Raw genomic sequence first — 21,779 nt, 5'->3', positions numbered from 1 at the left:
CACCGACAAAGACGCCTACGAAGGTTTGAACTTTGTGTTTAAACGAGAGAGAAATGTGAGAAAATGTTAACGCCTGTGTGAGAAAAGTGTATAAAGTGTGTGGTGAGGGGTTTTACAGACAAAAAACATATGGAATAAATGTAAAAAATAAAGCAGAGTAATTCTGCGATAAACAAGGGCCCACTGTATCACCTGTCACCTACTTGGTTTCTATGGATACAACATGGATTATCACCGAAAAAAATGTGTTTCGCCACTATTTTGTTCTAATTTTGCATTAAAAAATAGCTGTTTTTATGTAGTTTTTGCTGAACTTTTTGATGGACGGTAGCTCAGTTTGTAGAGCGTTTGTCCACTGATCTGAAAGTCGGCCGGTCCGAATCCCGCTCTCGACGTAAACATCACCGGCAGATCTACTTTCAGATCCACTTGACGGTGCGACTCCAGCTCTCACAGACGAATACTGCTGTTGACACGACATTTAACCCACCTCGTTCGCACACTGTTGCACGAACGTGTGAGTGTTTCCTTGATGCAAAGGCTTCGAGCGCCTTGAAGGTGGAAAAGCGCCGTATAGAAATGTAACCGTGACCATTAGCCGTCGCGTGAAGAAGCTCGTCGCCGCAAACCATGTAACACTTCACTATTCATCAGTTCTCTTCTTCTTCTTCTTCTTCTTCCTTCTTCTTCTTCTTCCTTCTTCTTCTTCCTTCTTTCTTCTTCTTCCTTCTTCTTCCTTCTTCGTTTTCTTCTTTCTTCTTCTTTCTTCTTCTTCCTTCTTCTTCCTTCTTTCTTCTTCTTCCTTCTTTCTTCTTCTTCCTTCTTCTTCCTTCTTTCTTCTTCTTCCTCTTCTTCTTCTTCTTCTTCTTCCTTCTTCTTCTTCCTTCTCCTTCTTCCTTCTCCTTCTTCTTCCTTCTTTCTTCTTCTTCCTCTTCTTCTTCTTCTTCTTCTTCTTCTTCCTTCTTCTTCTTCCTTCTCCTTCTTCTTCCTTCTCCTTCTTCTTCCTTCTTCCTTCTTCTTCTTCTTCCTTCTTCTTCTTCCTTCTTTCTTCTTCTTCTTCCTTCTTCTTCTTCGTCCTTCTTCTTCTTCGTCCTTCTTTCTTCTTCTTCCTTCTTTGTCCTTCTTTCTTCTTCTTCCTTCTTTCTTCTTCTTCCTTTCTTCTTCTTTCTTCTTCTTCTTCTTCTTCCTTCTTCTTCTTCGTCCTTCTTCTTCTTCGTCCTTCTTCTTCGTCCTTCTTTCTTCTTCTTCTTCCTTCTTCTTCTTCTTCCTTCTTTCTTCTTCTTCCTTCTTCTTCTTCTTCCTTCTTCTTCTTCTTCTTCCTTCTTTCTTCTTCTTCTTCCTTCTTCTTCTTCGTCCTTCTTCTTCTTCGTCCTTCTTTCTTCTTCTTCCTTCTTTCTTCTTCGTCCTTCTTTCTTCTTCTTCCTTCTTTCTTCTTCTTCCTTTCTTCTTCTTTCTTCTTCTTCTTCTTCTTCCTTCTTCTTCTTCGTCCTTCTTCTTCTTCGTCCTTCTTCTTCGTCCTTCTTTCTTCTTCTTCTTCCTTCTTCTTCTTCTTCCTTCTTTCTTCTTCTTCCTTCTTCTTCTTCTTCCTTCTTCTTCTTCTTCTCCTTCTTCTTCTTCCTTCTTCTTCTTCTTCTCCTTCTCCTTCTTCTTCTTCTTCTCTGATCCTCCCCTGGATTCCACAGAAAATTGCCGTGCGTTTAATCACTGATAGAATTTGTCTACTTTATTTGTTGCAGCCCGGTTCCTTCCTCTGTGCGTCCCACGTGTCCAGAGCATTATAGAGGTCAGCAGATAAAACGTTATATCTGCTTCATGTGGTTAAAGTATGTGAGGTTTGTTTACACTCTAATAGAGGTCGAGAGGGGTCATCGTCTTCATGGCCTTAGATGTAGTTTCTTGGCTGCAGATGGGAATAGCTAAAGCAGAACACAGTCTCACATGAGCGGCACGGGTCACGCGTCATTAACTGTAATAGAAAGTGCCAATCTGGTAATGTTTAGTGGGAGTGAGGAGGAGAGAGCCGGAGTACGGAGGGGGGTAGAGTAAAGGCACATGGTGAGCTACGAAAAAAAGAGGAAAGACGATTTTAGAAACAAGAATTATGAATTATTACCAGGACAGTTATAACTTTTGCTTTATTTCGATGGATTCTCTTTGGAACAGTCTTTCTGAAGATGTGAGTCTTCTACTTGATTAAATGTTTAAATCCAGACTAAGTGATTCTCTTTAGCTGTGCATGTGACTGAAAGGGTTTTATTCTGCCTCTTCTCTTTTAATGTTCATTTTATGGCGATTATTTATGTTTTGATTTGTTGCATTGTGATTTTAATGTCGTTCTTATTCTGCAAGACAAGGCAAGTTTATTTATATAGAACAATTAGTACAGAGTAATTCAAAGTGCTTTGCAGAATAAGAAAGACATTAAAGTCACAATGCAACAAATCAAGACATAAATAGTCACAAATAATGATCATAAAATGAGCATTAACGGCGAAAATGCAGAATAAAACCCTTTCAGTCACATGCACAGATAAACAGAACTGTTTTAAGTCTGGATTTAAATATTGTCCAAGTCGAGGTCTGTCTCACATCTTCAGGAAGAATGTTCCAGGTTTTAACTGCATAAAACTGAAACACTGATTCCCCATGTTTAGTTCTGGTTTAGTTCTGGTTTAGTCCTGGTTTAGTCCTGGTTTAGTCCTGGTCTAGTCCTGGTTTAGTCCTGGCTTAGTCCTGGCTTAGTCCTGGCTTAGTCCTTGTTCAGTCCTGGTTTAGTCCTGGTTTAGTCCTGGTTTAGTCCTGGTTTAGTCCTGGTTTAGTCCTGGTTTAATCCTGGTTTAGTCCTTGTTTAATCCTGGTTTAGTCCTGGTTTAGTCCTGGTTCAGTCCTGGTTTAGTCCTGGTTTAGTCCTGGTTTAGTCCTGGTTTAGTCCTGGTTTAATCCTGGTTTAGTCCTTGTTTAATCCTGGTTTAGTCCTGGTTCAGTCCTGGTTTAGTCCTGGTTTAGTCCTGGTTTAGTCCTGGTTTAGTCCTGGTTTAGTCCTGGTTTAATCCTGGTTTAGTCCTTGTTTAATCCTGGTTTAGTCCTGGTTTAGTCCTGGTTCAGTCCTGGTTTAGTCCTGGTTTAGTCCTGCTTTAGTCCTGGTTTAATCCTGGTTCAGTCCTGGTTTAGTCCTGGTTTAGTCCTGGTCTAGTCCTGGTTTAGTCCTGGTTCAGTCCTGGTTCAGTCCTGGTTTAGTCCTGGTTTAGTCCTGGTTTAGTCCTGGTTTAGTCCTGGTTTAGTCCTGGTTTAGTCCTGGTTTAGTCCTCCTCATGTGAGATGGTTCTTGTGGCTCATGTGGGAGATGTTCTTTGGTGCTGGTCCATGGAGAGACTTGTTCACACTGAGCTGCTTTAAAGTCTCTGAGCCACAGGAGCCACAGACCTGAGCCACAGGACACATGTGTGAAGTACTTCCTGGTTCTAGACCTGAGCACAGGACACATGTGTGAAGTACTTCCTGGTTCTAGACCTGAGCACAGGACACATGTGTGAAGTACTTCCTGGTTCTAGTCCTGACCCGAGCAGCAGTGTTCTGGATGTTCTGTTCTGTCTTAAGGCTCGTTTGGAGAGGCCAGTGAACAGGACGTTACAGTCGTCTAATCTACTGGACACAAATGCAGGATAAGTCTGTCTAAGTCTGGTTTTGACAGTTTACATTTGATTTTTGACATGTTTTTAGATGTTAAAAAGCTGCAGATGTTACTGATTTGATGTGGCTGTTAAAGTTCAAGTCTCAGTCCATTATTAGACATAGATTTCTCGCCTGATTTGAAGGTTTTAGAGAGAGAGACTGGAGGAGACTGCTGACACTTTCTCTGTTTCTGTAAAGCACTTTGAATTACTTTGTGTATGCATTGTGCTGTACAAATAAACTTTTTCAGACCAAGTTTTAGTTTGTTTTCATACCTAACAATGTGCTCACTAGCGCTCTTCCTCACAGTGGTCACGTGATGCTATGACGCGTCTGTGGCTTTGTTTGTTTTTTCAAGTTTGAGGCGTTGGCGCATTCTTGGTTTCTGTTTTTTTTTTTTTTTTTGTACAGAAACTTTTTGTTGTCATTTTAAAAGGCAAAAACAGTGATTTATGACATCTTCATTGCTAGCTCTACTTTACTCAAACTCATTTCGCTTTAGCTGTAAAACGTCTCTGAATGCAGATTTCTGAAATGACAACGCAATAAAGTAGAAAAACGGAACAGATTTTGGTCAGCGTGCAAATGTTGTGCTTGTGATTTATTCTGGGAACGCAGCGTGTATCAAATGTTCTGTTGATTTTGTTCTAGCGTCAATGTGGTCAACCAATAGCAGATAGTTAGCAAACATTTCAGAAGTTGGTATGCCAATAAAGAACTACGAACAATGGCAGAGTATGTGCACGAGCCAGAACCGAGTCTGTTTGAGAAGCAAAACCAAACTAGTAAAACCATCTAGACAGAGTTTTTTCCTTCTCTTTCTTCTCTGTTGTTCTGCAGAAGTACAATAGATCAGGTTTAATACAACAACAATCAAACGTAACAATGGCAGCAGTCTGTGGTTACCGCTCTGGCGTGATGTACCGCTAACAGCATTAGCCAAAGACAAACGCCCTGTGTGGACACTAAAGCGGGAGTGATGGATTTGCTCTGGCTCGCTCACCGGCTGGTCGGCCCTGTTGATCCCCACGAGGAAGAGCGACTCTGCGATGAAGAGGCTGATGCACAGGTTCTTGTGGATGGTGTTGCGGTCGCTCTGGAGCCCCCGGAAGAAGCAAAAGGTGAAGATACAGATGAGCAGGCAGACCAGAGACAGCAGGATCCCCACCCAGGTGATCACGTCCAGGAGCAGGTCGTGCATGCTGTCTGCTTTCTGTAACATAACAATATCTGTCTCACAAGGAGAAAACACGAACCGCTCCAAAATATAAGGACAATACAAACCGAATATGAGAAGCCCCGCAGCGTAAATGCCAAGTTCATATTTCAAGGCTTTTGGGGAAGGTACAAAATAAACTGCAGATGTTTTAAAAGGCCCATTTTACTCTAATTTATTACCTTTCTACTATATATTACTCTTAATCTGTGTTATAATGTTGTTCCGACATCAAAAAACAGACCTGGAGTCGTGTTTTGTTTCATTCACGCATGTTTAACGCACAAATCCTGCGCATTTAGGCTGAGTTCCACCTTGTGATGTCATCGTGTGGTAATACAGGAAGTGCTCAAGTGTGTTTTGAAACTCTACACACCTTCACTAAAATCATTTGGATAATTTCAGCCCTGGGATTACCGATCTTCACTGAACAAAAGGTAAAAAGGAACTTGAAAACTACCACTTCATGACATCACAAGGTGGAACAGAGCGTTTTGAGCTTGGGAGATTAGTAACAGACTAATAATAAAGTGTTACTCAGACATGTGTGAATGAAACAAAACACAACTCCAGGTCTGTTTTTGAAGAGTTAACAACATTATAACGTGACTTAAAGCTCAAAAGAGTCAATTTTGTGAGAACATGGAAAGATTAAGAGTAAACTATGTGAATTTAGCTTTCACTTTTAACAAATTACCATAATTTCCAGACTATACGTCACACTTTTTTTTATAGTTTGGCCAAGGGGCGTTTTTTTCCTTCATTATTTAGCTTTTTTTTTGGCTGGTGCGACTTATACTCCGGAAAAAAAAACACGTGTAAATGAAACAAAACACAACTCCAGGTCTGTTTTTGAGGAGGTAACGACATTATAACACGACTTAAAGCTCAATTTCACACAATACAGGACCTTTAATTGAAGCACGTCTGATCTAAAGTCGCATAAATCCATTTTTAGACGATACATAACTCCTGGTCATACAACTGTTACTAATCCAGGCAGAGATTTCTGTCGCAGTCATGATCATTCTGATTACAATGTCACCAGAGGAGCTGAAAATCATGAATATCCAATACGCATAATAAAAAAAATCTTTCCCTTTGTCATTTACTTTTCAAGGTTGCGATAATTTCTTTCCCTCCTGGAGTGCGGAGAATGGCCTGGTAATTTGACAGGTTTCGTGTCATAAGAGCACTGGCATGTGACTCTTTGTGGCTGGATTAATAATAAGAAGTCAGATCCTGCTTTTTTTGAAATGCCCTTCATTTACCAAGACATCTTTATCTGGCCAATTATTTTCAAAATTCTGTTATTTTTGTTATTCATTGCTTAGTTGTTCGCATCATAAAATACAAAATGAGCTGTTAAGATTTTTCAGTAACATCATAATTCCACACTACAGATGAGACGACAAACATTAATATCGTTTATCGTGATAAAAACGGTCGACAATAATCATTCTTGGGACATCGTGATAATCGCTAACAAAGATAATCGCCTTTAAATCACCAAAATGTGCAGAATGAAGCTACTTAACGGCAGGGGAGTTGACAGAGAGGACAAAGGTCTCTGTTGTCCCGGGCCCCAGGGTCTTAGGGGGCCCAGAATTGTCAGACTTCTTGACCCGAGCCCCCAAATTTCTGTGGATGGCCTCGTTTATCCATAACGTTTTCCGCTACGGTCAGATCTAACTGTAAGATAAATGTAATGTAAAATAAATGCAACTACTTTTTAATCTTTTTAATTAACCGTTTCTATATTTATTTCTTATTCAAGTTACACATTTTGCACATGGTTTTGCATAGAAATGAAAAAATGTCTGTGTAACTGTATCTCCTGATAAACAGTCACACCTTTTAATTTACTTTGTCACGGGCCACATAAAATGACGTGGCGGGCTACATTCGGCCCATGAGCCTGGAGTTTGACACATGTGCCCTAGATCGTAGTTGTTTTATTAAAGTACAATTATATAAAAGCAGTTTAAACATGGGACTTATTCATTATAATTATACAGTATATCCATGACATTTTAAACTGTAACTTTAATCGTCAATCGCAATTATTTTGTCCATAATAATCGTGACACAAAATTGGAATATCGTCCCCTGCCTGTTCCGCACATGACACACAGAGTTAAATAAACACAGACCCGATGTGCTCTGATTTGAAACTGTACATAGACGCAGTACACCAGCCCCCATGACTGATGCCCGTCTGACTGTTCGTCCCTGAGTGTTCCCGGCCTCCTCCTCATTTTTACGCGGCGCTGCACAGCTGCACTGGCTCTATCCATCAGTGTCCCACAGCCTGGCAGCCCGAGCACTGTTCACTACGGAGCGGCCATGATGGATCTACTGCTCACACCCGCACACGGAGCTCGCACGGGGTTAGCTCTGACCATGACCCCTGCAATACTAACACACATCCCCTGGCCTCAGCGGGAGAGCGGCGTGTCACACTGAATCAAGAGCTACAAGACACAATTTGGGCGACAAAAGCGGAACTGAAGAGACAAAAGTGGACTTATCCCACACAGGTATTAACTGCTTAGTCGAACTCCTACTTGGATTAATAAATATAATGGGAGGGATTTACAGAAAATTAGGTAAAACAACAGAGATGCCAGACATTTTTAGGTAAACCTCTTCTAAAGCTTCAGCTAATCACATGAGCTAATCACATTTAGTCATGTGACACACCTGCTTAAGTGTAAATCAATAACCTACAAAGTCCAGTTTATTAAGAACAACGCAGAACTGCCATGCATGGGGTACTTTTTATTCTCTTTTCCTGGAACTCCTGGGTGTTACGGAAGAACAGAAGCGCTAATGAGAACAGTCACTGGTGTTATCGGGTCAAACGGGACGCTGGTTATAAGCCAGAGCACTGTGTCAATAGAGGGGCTAAATGTCTTACGTGGTATTCCGATGTATGTGAAATACCTTCGATATGACGCACCACAGAGGTTATTTAAGCTCTTCAAGTGAAAGCATCAACACGGCTCGGACAGGCAGCACCACGAGCGGCCAAACCTCCTTTTCAAAGCTTAAACTTGTCAGATGTCTGAGGCTAAGCAGGGCCAGGCTTCGTTAGCAGACCACTGAGAACTCAAGGATTTTTTTTTGTGTGTGATTGTGCAGTTTACCCTCATCGCCTGGTAAGAAAGTGTTGTGTGCGGAGGGGTCGGTGGCGTAGACGGGCAGCCTCGCTTCTGTCAGTCAACCCCAGGGCATCACCGAGCGTGAAGTGAATGAATAAAATATGAAACTGTAGTGACTTTGAGCAGCTGGAAAAGTGCTACATAAGACTAAGGCGTCATTATTATTACTTCTATTCTTCGTCTTATTCTTATTATTATGTGTGACAAAGCTGCGTGTTGAAGGCTGACGTCTCCCTAGCCACAGTAATTTATAATAAACTTCTTCTGCATAAGACAACCACACTGTCTCCCGCCTTTTCATCTGTATTCTATGGACTACTTGTGCAACTTCAACGACTCCGGGATGTTTATGTCTCGGCAAAACACTGGGTTGAAATTGAAATACCTCTGCTATATTAAAACTATATTAAATTAAACCACTTAAACGCTCTTTTTTCCGCACAATTCTGATGATTGGCTCGAGCCTTCGCCTTTCGACTCCTATATGTAAAAGGAACAAAGCACCTTTTGGCTTCGGCCTTTCATGTCATCTCTTAGCATAATAGCATACGAGCATAAAAGCTTTCTGCTGCCCTGACTCCCTTTTGGCACTGACTGAATCTTATGTTCCTCTTCAGCCATAAACTCTACATTTATAGGCCTTATTATTATGATATTTTGGCAGTAAAAAGAGGCCATCAAACGCTTTTTATTTTACTCACTGAATATAGTATGTCTCAATCTTCCCCAAAATGTCACTTCCGCCCTTTATATTCGTACCCCTGCTATGAGCCTCTAACTGTCTCTGTATGATTGGATAAACATTATTTTTACAGCACGCCGGGCTTGTATTCAGCAGTCTCCAAAGACAACTTGTATCTGTCTTAGTCATTCCGGGCTCCACAGGTGGAATACAAATGTCTTAAGTGCTTTTCCATTCCACTCTGTGTCATCATCCACCTCTGACAAATTGAATGTAAAATTCCTCCTGCCAAATCTGATTAGTTACTATCATGGACTCTGGAGACTCGTATTTCCCAGATGCTGTGGACTTTTTCAGGTCAGTTTTCCCTAATCAAATCATGAATGAGTGAGTCTTACCTTGACCTCCACGTGGGCCATGAGCACGGCGAAGCTGGTGAGGTGCGTGCAGGAGCAGCTGGTGTGTGTGCGGTTTGTGGCCAGCAGACGACAGTCCTGTGTCGACCAGAATCCAGTCATGGTGCGTTTGGAGTAGCTCCAGAAGGAACAGTTGGGATTGAAGTTCTCCTCGGAATGCTAAAAGACGAGGCGAGAGGAGAGCAGAGGAAGAGTGTGTCGAATTAGGATGAAAGAAAGGAAAAAGAGCGGGACATTGCAGCTGCACATGGGGATAAGTGAAACTGAAAGTGAGAGAAGAAACATTATCTGCATTATGGCTACTGTTTTTGTCCAAATAAACAACTTCCCTCACTATAACGTGGTTCAACTTTCGCTGTTTCGCTGATTTTTTTGTACAATTTTGCATGTTTTTTTAATATCGTATGAGCGTGCATCGTGTTCTGCGTCCTGATTGGCTAAGGGACTGTAGACCATTGTCCATCAGTCTCCTCCGTCCTCCAAATTTACATAAACGTTGAATCGCAGTGTGACTCTGAAGTGCTGTACGTTTGCAATTTGTTTTCTCCCCGACAAAACCCACAATGTCGGTGAAACGTTCTGCACCGACAAAGACGCCTACGAAGGTTTGAACTTTGTGTTTAAACGAGAGAGAAATGTGAGAAAATGTTAACGCCTGTGTGAGAAAAGTGTATAAAGTGTGTGGTGAGGGGTTTTACAGACAAAAACATAAAGAATAATGTAAAAAATGAAGCTGAGAACATAACCCCCACGATAAACGAGGGACAACAAACAACAAACTCAATATTTTTGCTAGTGATTCTTTGTCATTGAGGAGTAGAAAACAACGACTGCACGTTTTATTTCTGGAAGCTTTAAATCACAACGAGAATTGGCAACTAATAAAAAAAGGATCATTGTATTGTATCACATTGTTCCTTATTTGAACTACTAAACAACCGCCAAATAGCATAAAAAACAAGTACGAGGTAAAACGTGCGTCGTTATGGCGAGATTATCCGTGTTATCCACTTCACATGTCACGTTGGCGGTGTTATGTTTGATGTGTGTATGCTGCAGACAAACAGAGAGAGCAAAAGAGCCCACAGTGTAGCACAATAAAACAACAGGCAAACAGAAGGGGCCAAATGCAACAGGACAGCCGCAAACAAACATGGAGTGGTGGCAGGAGGTGACGGAGCCGAGGCCGCGTGTTGTGTGCGAGATTCTCAAGTGTAGGAGCCGTTCGTGTTTGGTAAGCTGACGACTCCGAGGCGAGCGCGGCAGACGGGTAAAGTTAGTCACTAAATGAGCAAGTGGCAAGATCTCCTCGCGCTTTGGTCAGGCTCGTTAGGAAGCGGAAAAGTCAAAGATAACCACCGGTGTTGTGATCCGAAATGCCGCTTCACACTGACGCAAGAGGTTTTTTTTTTACTCTGCTTCCGAATCTCAAAAGTCCAGTCTGTGTCGTATTTAAGTTTAAAAATGATCACGTTTCGCGTCACATGTACAAAAATAAAGCTAACCTGTGTAGCATCTGTGAATCCACGCGCAGTTTCGGCGTAAACGATAACAGGAAGTGTGGAAACTGTGTTGCGATGCGGTGGGTAAACAATTATTTGATGCCGCAAAGTGAATTGATTAGAAACAAAAGCCACGCTAATTGAAAACTTCATGACATCCTTAACATTCTCACGTAGAGATGTAAATGAGGCACAGTGCCAGTCCAAACCTGGAAATACACGAGTGGTTTCAGTAAATACCGTTATTTTACTGTTTTGGTTTTTTTTGAGACAGCAAACGCGGAGATAAAATTATTGGATCATTTAATTTAAACTTCTTTTTTTTGGCCAAATTTGATCAGAGACTGCGCTAATATTATGGCGTAAGCGTAGACTGTATAAAAAAGTGGAGTAAGGAAGTGTGACGTCGCCCGAAAAGAGACTTCTGGGTAAAGAAAGCGCTTCATTTGTCTGTTATTAACGTTCATATCTTGATTTACGGACCCAACAGTGAAATAAAATACTCGGATCATGTAGAGCGGGTTAATACGCCCATGATCGCTTTGTATTTGGAACGTGGCGGCGCTAGCGGGTTAGCTATGTCCGTTTATATATACAGTCTACGGGTGTAAAGCACAATCACAGTCGCTCTGGGGCAGATTGATGGAGGAGTGGCTGCCATTTCGTGCAAAGAATCAGCTTAAGTTTGGTGATGGAGCCAGTAGTAGAATGTAACGGCAATAACAGCGACAAAATTTACATAAACGTCGGATCGCGGTGTGACTCTGAAGTGTTGTACGTTTGCAATTTGTTTTCTCCCCGACAAAACCCACAATGTCGATGAAACGTCCTGCACCGACAAAGGTTTGAACTTTGTGTTTAAACGAGAGAGAAATGTGAGAAAATGTTAACGCCTGTGTGAGAAAAGTGTATAAAGTGTGTGGTGAGGGGTTTTACAGCTGCAAAACTTGTAGAATAGCTGTAAAAAACAAAGCTGACTACTATTTTTAGAACGTAACCGCCGCGACAAACGAGGGACCACTGTTTATAAACACACCTGGGGAAACCGTGCTGCGTCTCACCTGTAAGTGTTTGACTGTGAACACCACGGGTTCGGACAGGTACACTTTATTGCTCTCCTTATTAATCGAGGCGGTGATGACGGGGGAGTTGACGATCACGGAGTAGTTGGGGTACACCGCCTCGCTGCTCAGTCTGACACTCGCGTTCTCTGTGGACAGGTACGAGCCCAGGTTTCTGTAGAGGACAAAGGCCATGCGGATCTCACCTGTGGGACGGACCGCACACATGAGTCAACACCCTTAATAACTGTTGTATCCAGAAATAGCCTGTAAGAGCAGGGGTGAGAGCAGCGCACGGTAACGGGTCTGACACGCTGATCTCCTGCTGTGACTGCGAGGAGAGAGGTTTTTTTGTTTTTTTTTTCTTTTACCGTTTCGGCCGTGTTGCTTGAGTGTGCTGGCTGACAGTTGGATGGAGTTTCCGTGTAGCTCTGATTGGGGGAACGTCAGGTCTACAAGGTTTCCGTCGGTGCTCAACCTCGCCACTTCCAGCTCTGAGAGGAAAAAACAAAAACACGATGACAGCGTTAATGCCACCTAATTGCATAGCACTCTCTGTCGAGGTTTGTTTTGAAAGGCCCTGTGTAATAGCTATGTTTTGCCGCTAAGTGCTTCAAAGAGACATGCATGAATCCTGCCAGTCCTTTTTCCTAAACAAAGACATGAGTATTCACTTTTTGGGCTAAAAACGCCAACAAATGTCTCCTGGCAACTGGTCAGACAAATGAAGGCGTGTAATCCGCCGTCTCTGTTGTATTGTGGGAATCTCATTTCACCATCCAGGTTCGTTAGCACATGACTGATTACGGCAGAGTAATGCATTAGATAAAGTTTCTAATTATGGACTAATTACACCTTTCCCGTACTGCTATCTTGTGCCCACGAGTGATTTTGTGATTTAGATGTTGCTTTCATGGTGAAATGAAGAGCCCCCCGGATCAAGTAAACAGCACAAGGACACGCTCAGGACATGAGGAGGAGATTTGTGAATAAGGAAATTGTTAAGGAGGTCAGTGTAAGACGAGAAAGAGCAAGGAGAAAAGGCAGGGAAATGGAAAAAAATAAGATGCATGCAGGTTTTTACACAAGCGGTTTACCCCTGGTTTAGACAAAATGTGATCTGTGCAAGTAAAATGTATCACTGTATCTCAAACAGGGCACTCCGATTGTGGGATTGTGGGAAATTATCAGTATAAAACGCAGATCTAACAAATAAAGTTGCACCTAATCTAGAAAATAGTACCCAGGCTGATACCGAACAGTGTGAAGAAGTGACTAAACCGAGGCTACTCCATTTTGTTACAGCACAAGAGCAAAAAATAAGTAGCAAAAGTCTATCTCGAAAGAACATCCGCAAGATTAAATGAGATTTTAAGGACTTAAGTGTCAGATATGTCAAATACGTAATGGTCTCGACGATGAGCTGTGCTGATTTAAGCACTTTTACTTTCCTACTTGGTCACTTTGTAGCACAGAGCGTGGATAAAAACAGCAGAGAAGCCTGTGAAAAGACGCTTATCCTCGGAGCATATGGCTATTTATGCAGCGTAAACAAAGTCGGGTTAGCGCTGTTGTTGGGCTGCACTCTCCGTAGTTATGTTAGCGTCCACTCCGAAGGCTAAATGAAGGTAACACACATGTAGTTTCTGTCAGTATTAGCGTGTTTTAAGAGTCTGCAGAGCCTCAACAGTCTGGATTTAACCTGCTCCGGGCCAAACCTCATTTCAGACGCTTAAATTATTGTCTTTTAATGGAAGCGTATTATGTTTGGACGCCTTTAAAACTCGAATGCTAACCCTCAGTCAGTTTGATCTACGCCTTGGGCATTCTCTGAGCGTTAGCATTAGCCACAGACATCGACAGCGACAGTGCTAACATGTACAGGTCCTCATTCTGGAAGTACAAAGTGGTATCAGATCTGTAATTTGACCTGAGTACTCGCTGCTACCTGAAAAATGTGCAGCATCGAAGCTTTTGCTGATAGTAGTTTGAGTATCAGAACAATCCTAGACAATACCGAAGCTCTAAATCTGTGACAAAACTTCGACAAACTGCAAAACACCACTGCTGAAGAGTTTGAGATACAACTCATTATTGTGTTTTTTAATAGTTCATAACAATTTCTGTGTGATGCTACGGTTTTGTGATGCTACTGATGCTTTGAATTTGTCTAGACACTATTGATTCTACAGCCTCTGGCCATACTTGACTTGTTGACCAATTGCTAAAGTGTGGCTTGAGTCAATAATCTTTAAAAGTTGAAGAGTTATCTTTGGTAGAGACTTTTTGACAAAGATGATCGATGTAGCTCCTCTCTCAAACTCTCGGGCTCCTTCTCGCACCAACGATTTCACAATAAGACGAGCTGAGATCAGATGTTCTTTAAACTTTCTCAGGTGTTAAGGACCCACAATTTGTGAGAGTGTTACTTAAACAGATTGAAACACCGACGTCTTTCCGTAACGGTTGACGGCGTTGGTAGTTAGCTGTACATCTGAATATATTTATAATCCGAGAGCACACAAAGGACTGCACGTAATTGTTAGTCTTATTCAACGCAAAGAATACAAGATAAAAGTACCCTGTCTCCCACTGTTCTGTAACTCGTGCAAAGTACTTTCACTTCTGACAAATTTGTGTGAAAAGGACGTAGAGAAAGTTAAGTAATGGGTAAAGTACTTGTATACCGCCCAGTGCATATGTCTGAGTAGAAATTACACGACAACAATCAACAATCGCCAGTGACGATTAGGAAGCAAACCAAAATAGCAGAAAAGGTATAGCTGCTAACAGATCTGCAAACAAGGAACGACACGTTGATCCAAACCCAACATTTAGTCGCCCCGCCCACAATACACACCCGTGACATGTACGCACAGCATCCCCACCCACGGGAGCGGCGGGGGTCTCCAAACACGCTGAGCCTAATCTAATTAAAGCATCCCTGTCATGACAATCCTCCTCCTAAGAAACGTAGTCGTTCATTATCTTTATCACAACCACACGCTGCTACCGCTGCGTTATCCCTTATCAAATCACGTTTTATCCTTTTCTTTTTTTTTTTCTGTTTCTAATAATAGCGCACTTGTTCAAGCCAAACACGACGTAACACAGGGAACTATTCTGAAAGTGTGTCAGTTTAATAATGTATTTTCAGTGCAAGGCGTCTGGGTGAGACAAAGAAATCGGGCTTTAAAAGTGCAGGCCGAGAGTGGAAAAAAAATATAAAATTCTAATAGAAGAAGTGAAATGAGAGGCAGTATGGGAAGGAATATGCATAAAGGAGGGAGATAATCACGCTGGATCTGCCCACTGGATTAGCTGTGAGCAAAGATTAACCGCGCAAAGATGAGGAGATGAACATTTCCACACTAAAAAGACTGGGTTTTTTTCTCTCGTTTTTTTAAGTTCCTTCAGAGAGCCCACTTCTTCTTCTTCTTCTTCTCCTTCTTGCTTATGTAACAGCGTTTATGCGGCGCTAGGGGTGGACATAAATTGGAGGGTGAACCAGACAGGATTTATGTAAGGTGATATCGTGTGCGAAGGCAGCTGTTTTGAAATTAAGAGTGACTTGTAAATCGTAGCAGCGCCTCCTGTCTGTGTCTGTGGCTCTCTCTCTCAGATCATCACGTTATACTTAAGCTAACTCTCTGCCAATAATAGCTCGAGCGTAATTACGATTCTAGGTACAGCCTTTCTTCAAAAAAAGCTCGCTAGAATTGCATTTCTTCCGTCCTATCGCCGACTTTGCAGGAAAAGTCCGAAAAGGCCAGTCACGCCGAGCGACTGTGGCCATGGAAACGGCAGATCAGGAAGTGTTGTTAGCTGTTAGCGCTTTAGCTACCTTGTTGAGATGCAATTTTCCACAGCATAGACTATGAATATGAACTATCTTCCATCTCATCACCTCCTCCGCACATAAGCCATCTCAGACTTTACCACTCCGCTCTGACCCACCTGATTTTAAACAGATATTCGGTATTTTTCTCCATTTTAGTCGCCTGGAATCCAAAATACGCACTTCTTCAATACGTGATGAAGATGTTCGCAAATGACATCACACGGGGCTGAAAACCAGGGCGGATTGCTGCAGAATCGATGGGTAAAGTGCTAAACTCTGCTAATCTGAGGTGAGATCAATTTAATTTTGTTTGTAAATCATAGGTATGACTTCTGGGAGAAAATATTTAAAACTATTTCTTTTATATGTTTGGGGTTGTGTCTTCAGATGCTTCAGTGACCCCTCACCAGGCGGACGCAGGAGCCTTCATTACGTCGCGTACAAGATGCTTAATACTGTTTAGTTGGAAGAAAGCAGCCGCACCATCTTTGAAGCATTGAGTAGAAGACGTCATGTCACATTTAAAACTTGAACACTTGAGATGTTCTGTGGATGGATCAATTCAAAATTATCATAAGACCTGGCAGCTGTTCCGCCTTTATTTTTCTGAACTAAGAGAAAAGCCCATTATTTCACCTTATAATTTTTTTTCTTAAATTTTCCATTATTTATTTAATATTATGTATTATTATTTATTATTATGTATTATTATCAATTTTGTATTATTATTAATTTTGTGTTATTATGTATTTTTATTTATTTTTGATTTATTTATTTACTTGTTTATTTATTATTATCATTGTTATTATTATTTATTATATTTATTTATGTAAACTCACTGGTCCAACCTAATTATTTATGCATATGTGTATATGTATGTGTGTGTGTATATGTATGTGTGTATCTGTATGTGTATATGTATGTGTATAAGTGTGTATCTGTATATGTATATGTGTGTATATGTATGTGTGTGTATCTGTATGTGTATATGTATGTGTGTGTATCTGTATGTGTATATATGTGTATATGTATGTGTGTGTATCTGTATGTGTATATATGTGTATATGTATGTGTGTGTATCTGTATGTGTATATGTATGTGTGTGTATCTGTATGTGTATATGTGTGTATATGTATGTGTGTATATGTGTGTATGTGTATATGTATGTGTCTGTTTTATTTTTATTTATTTATTTATTTCAGACACATTAATAAACATTTGCATGTAAATATGACAGAATTAGCCCGAGGACTATTTTTCACCCGTGGTCCCGGGACAGGTGTAAAATGTCGACCTGTAGGAAATAAAATACAATAGAATAAAAACAAGGTTATTATTTACACTCTAAAATCATTCTTACATACAGTCACATACAACTCCATTCTTATTGTCATAAAACCACATTCAGCCACAAACACAACATACTGTTGTCTACATACACACACATACACATACATACATGTATACACACACTGACACAAACAGACATACAACATGTATCTGTATATGTATGTGTCTGTATTTGTATGTGTATGTAGTTGTATCTGTATGTGTATATGTATGTGTGAGTATCTGTATGTGTGTGTATATGTATATGTGTGTATATGTATATGTGTGTATATGTATGTGTGTGTATCTGTATGTGTGTGTATCTGTATGTGTGTGTATCTGTATGTGTATATGTATATGTGTGTATCTGTATGTGTATATGTATGTGTGTGTATATGTATGTGTGTGTGTATATGTATGTGTGTGTATCTGTATGTGTGTGTATCTGTATGTGTGTGTATCTGTATGTGTGAGTATCTGTATGTGTGAGTATATGTATGTGTGTGTATCTGTATGTGTATCTGTATGTGTGTGTATCTGTATGTGTATCTGTATGTGTGTGTATATGTATGTGTGTGTATCTGTATGTGTGTGTATCTGTATGTGTATATGTATGTGTGTATCTGTATGTGTGTGTATATGTATGTGTGTGTATATGTATGTGTGTGTATCTGTATGTGTATATGTATATGTGTGTATCTGTATGTGTATATGTATGTGTGTGTGTATATGTATGTGTGTGTGTATATGTATATGTGTGTATCTGTATGTGTGTGTATATGTATGTGTGTGTGTATATGTATGTGTGTGTATATGTATGTGTGAGTATATGTATGTGTGTGTATCTGTATGTGTGAGTATATGTATGTGTGAGTATCTGTATGTGTGTGTATATGTATGTGTGTGTGTATATGTATGTGTGTGTATATGTATATGTGTGCATCTGTATGTGTGTGTATATGTATGTGTGTGTGTATATGTATGTGTGTGTATATGTATGTGTGTATCTGTATGTGTGTGTATCTGTATGTGTGAGTATATGTATGTGTGTGTATCTGTATGTGTATATGTATGTGTGTGTATCTGTATGTGTATATGTATGTGTGTGTATCTGTATGTGTATATGTATGTGTGAGTATCTGTATGTGTATGTGTGAGTATCTGTATCTGTGTATGTGTGTATCTGTATGTGTATGTGTGTGTATCTGTATGTGTATATGTATGTGTGTGTATCTGTATGTGTATATGTATGTGTGTGTATCTGTATGTGTATACGTATGTGTGTGTATCTGTATGTGTGTGTGTATATGTAGTTGTCTTCTCTTCATTTCAAAGTGCCTGCTGTCCTGTTGTGTTTTTGTCTCATTTTTATATGTATATATTCAAAGTATTTAAAAATCAATAAAAAAGACTTGAATAATAATAATCATTTGTAAATCACAGGCGACCAATGAGCTTGTTCGTGTCACGGGAAAAACGAATCTGATTGGACGATCACGTTTGACCCGGTTTACAACGAAGGACGTTTGGACCAGACTGAAATAATCTGGATAAAAAATACACGGAAATTTCATTCTGGAACCATTTTAGGGCTGTCAAAAATGGACTGACAGACACTAAAAGGAGTATTTTGAGAAGGAATTGTGATTTTAATGTCTTTCTTACTCTATAAAGCACTTTGATTTACTTTGTGTACGAATTGTGCTGTACAAATAAACCCGCCTTGCCTTAATTCTGAAAAAAAACACATACATGGAACAGTAATGAAGAGCTGAAATACTAAAACTTTAATCTTTAATCACCCCAAATTGTCCACAGTTCAGTCGCTCATTGTCCCTCTGCTTCCCTTCCCCGCCTCTCCCGACGTCTACGCTCGCTAATAAAATCAATAACGCATCTTTTATTTGTCTGAATACTTAATTAGAGTCTTTCTCAGTCGAAGAAGAAGCTCAAATAGATCGCTTTGAGGGGAAAAACACCCTGGAGAACATCGTGCGACAGCGACAGCCCACCGCCATGATAACCCTCAATCTTCTCCCGTGTCTTTAAACGTCAACTCCAGTTCCTTCTTTTTTTTTCCCCCGCGGCTCCTCCCTCTGCCATATCGCCTCACGAGATCCCTGAATTCTGGCGATACTGTGGCGACGGCGCGAGGCATATTTAGAGACGGAAAATCAAATCAAAAGAATAAACAGAAGCGGAGGCCGGGGCTGGTCGCCTACAGCGCACATAAAACACGTCTCGCACATGCCATTACCGACTTACTCCGTGATGAAAGAAGATGAAAAGAATTTATAAAAGAAGATAAGGATGGAGAAAAGGAGAGGGAAAAGTGATGTGCACAATGCCATAATAACTGGCTTTGTTCTGCTTTGTCGGGCCCGCCTACATGTTAGCGGGAGGGAAGATACTGGAGAAATAAATAAATTAAAAAAACATCTCGTAGCTCGGCCGTAGCGATTCACGGCCGCTCCGGAGGGTTCTCAAGGCCATCTCGCCGGCGATGTTGATGCCGACGAGCGTGAATCTCTCCGGGGATTGAGCCCTTCAAAAAGCGTACGCGAGGACTCGACCTACAGACCGACGGCGCGACCTCCATTTGACAGCACCTAGTCTACGTTAATGGTGCAAGTGCCGACCGAGAAGGGTTACGTAAGGGCAAAGATAAACGGGGGGGAAAAAAAACTGGAAAATAATAATGGTCTGAACGCATTAGATCAGATCGTAACATCTCGCGGTAGACATAACAGGTCGTATTGCTAGTGACAGGTGAATCATTGTGTTAGTGAACCCGGGTGTTATTAAACTTGCATCTAATGTATTTCAATTTCACTGCACACAAATTATTTTTCATACAATATTGATTTTCTTAATTACCTTCTGAGGGCTTTTGGCAGGCCGGGTACCTCTGTGGTAACACATAATCGTTACTGGTCTAGATGTTCTTTGGATATTTCTGACGTCTCACTAATGTCTTTTCTTATGACATATTATTTTTCAATATAATCCTGAGACGCACTGAACTGAAAGTATAACTGTTATTATGCACGGTCCCTTCTCAGTCCCATAAGCAATGAATAGTACTGCATATTATTATTTGGTTTATGTAAGTATATAAAAATGTATATTGCATTTGGCACCGTGAAGCTGCACTTTCTTCTCAGAATATGAAGGGTGGATCTGAAGAGGTGGGTGAAGGAGGGGGAGGAGTAGAGGAGTGTAGTTGCATCATAATCTTAGATCTTTAGCAGGATCCACGTGGTTTAAGATATGTTTAAATCCGTACAGACCAAAAGCCCTGTGAAATCTAAGAAAGCCCTTTCTACACCTGCAGTGAACTTTATATTCCGCTACTGTCTCCCAAACATAGCGAGACTCACTACGGTTTGAGCCTCAGCCTTTCGCACGTTGAGCTGTGCAGCTCCTCCACAGCAGATGGATGTTAAGTGCCATGCTTGAGGGCATCTCAACAGGTTTACGGACAGTTTGGGTGTCTAGCTGAGTTTACAGAAAAGGCAAAGAATCATCCACACAAAGATAGTGAAAAAGTACTCACGGATGTTGTCAGTGGTCTCCTGCACAGTGTCAGTCTTGAGTAGATTGTCAGCTAACATGAAAGCGCCCGTCTCCACAGTGTCGAGGAGCAGCGTGGCTGAGTGCAGCTGCTCGCTGGTGGGGAGCTCTCTCCACGCCGCCTGGGCTCGGGAGTGCAGCAGATTATTCACTGTCTCCACCATGGCCTAGAGCAAACGCACAAACACTGGTCACATTCACCTGTGTCAGCCTGAGTCACTGCTGCTAGCATGTGTCTAATGCTAATCCATTCATAGCCACGTGACGTCGTTACTGCTAAACGACCGCAGCGATCAATGGGATGAAACGGCACAAATGTACTTTTCCATGTATCATGTCGATAAACAATGAGACACAAACGTTAGTGATGCAAATGCAGCATTCCCATGCAAACCCAACAGGGTCAAATACAGACCGCTTTTCATGTTCACTACCTCATGTTAATTTGTTGTCTCCTGGATGGTGCAATAGAAATTCACCCACAGATGTTCAAAAATCAAGCTTCACTAATTAGTTGATTGCAATCACGATGTGTCTACACCCCCAAAACCTGGTTCTCCTCTCTTTTTGTGCCTTATCTGCGAGTAGGCAAAACTTGTGCTCGAGGGTCTGGGAAGAAATTAGAGTTTTATCTGATAATGTCTTCTGGGTCACACTCAGCCAGGCAGAACATTTCCGAATCCAGGAATAGTTCTGATCCGAATGGAAGGGAGATGACTGCTGAAATATCCCCAGAACAGTTGTTTTGTCTACAGCTCACATTCCTTTATGCTCTTATGAATCCATCCACACATTTTAGACACACACTTTTGGAAGAGAAACAGATAAAGGATCCGGCAAGAGTTGGTTTGAGAGTTAGCAGTGGGACGCTGATAAAACAGCCCAGTGAGTCTGCGGTGACAGGACTCCGCTGGGACAGAGAGAGGTGGAAATCCAGGTGCTATCAAACGCACTCATCTCCCAGTCCGGTCCAGCTCTTTATTTTCTCTTTCTCAACGCCACCTTTTTACCTCCGCAAAACCCATTCTTCAGTTATCACGCACTCTCTCAGGAGCAAACGTGAAAAAAAAAATCAGGGAACAGAAACAAGAATGAACTGATATTAGAAAGAGGAGATGTTTCCATAAGGGACTGGCAAGGTCGCGGCAGACGACTTGGTGGCACGTTGACACACACGTTAAATCGTTTGACTTTGCGTAGCCTTTTTTACTGCAGGGAACAAACACGGTGCATTTACACGGTTAGCGCTAACTCGTACGTCAAGGGTATGCAGTACTAAACACTCGGTTTGGCCTAGGAAATGAACAAATTAATCCGTACCTG

General features: G+C 41.3%; 1 protein-coding gene across 5 annotated transcripts in view; it reads right to left on the bottom strand.

Moving 5' to 3' along the window:
• The window catches only part of adgrl3.1 (adhesion G protein-coupled receptor L3.1), a 220,900-nt gene that overhangs the window by 26,759 nt on the left and 172,362 nt on the right, over positions 1–21,779 (bottom strand). For all 5 annotated transcript variants that reach the window (XM_033966996.2, XM_033966987.2, XM_055223687.1 and 2 more), the window contains 5 exons: positions 20,440–20,623; positions 12,085–12,207; positions 11,714–11,919; positions 9,133–9,309; positions 4,676–4,885 (listed from right to left, as the gene is read on the bottom strand). In XM_033966996.2, the coding sequence (XP_033822887.1) occupies positions 4,676–4,885; positions 9,133–9,309; positions 11,714–11,919; positions 12,085–12,207; positions 20,440–20,623 (900 nt within the window). The remainder of the gene's footprint in view (positions 1–4,675; positions 4,886–9,132; positions 9,310–11,713; positions 11,920–12,084; positions 12,208–20,439; positions 20,624–21,779) is intronic.

The sequence above is a fragment of the Periophthalmus magnuspinnatus genome, chromosome 1, assembly GCF_009829125.3.
Source record: "Periophthalmus magnuspinnatus isolate fPerMag1 chromosome 1, fPerMag1.2.pri, whole genome shotgun sequence".
Taxonomy (NCBI): domain Eukaryota; kingdom Metazoa; phylum Chordata; class Actinopteri; order Gobiiformes; family Gobiidae; genus Periophthalmus; species Periophthalmus magnuspinnatus.
This window is presented reverse-complemented; position numbering and strand designations above follow the sequence as displayed.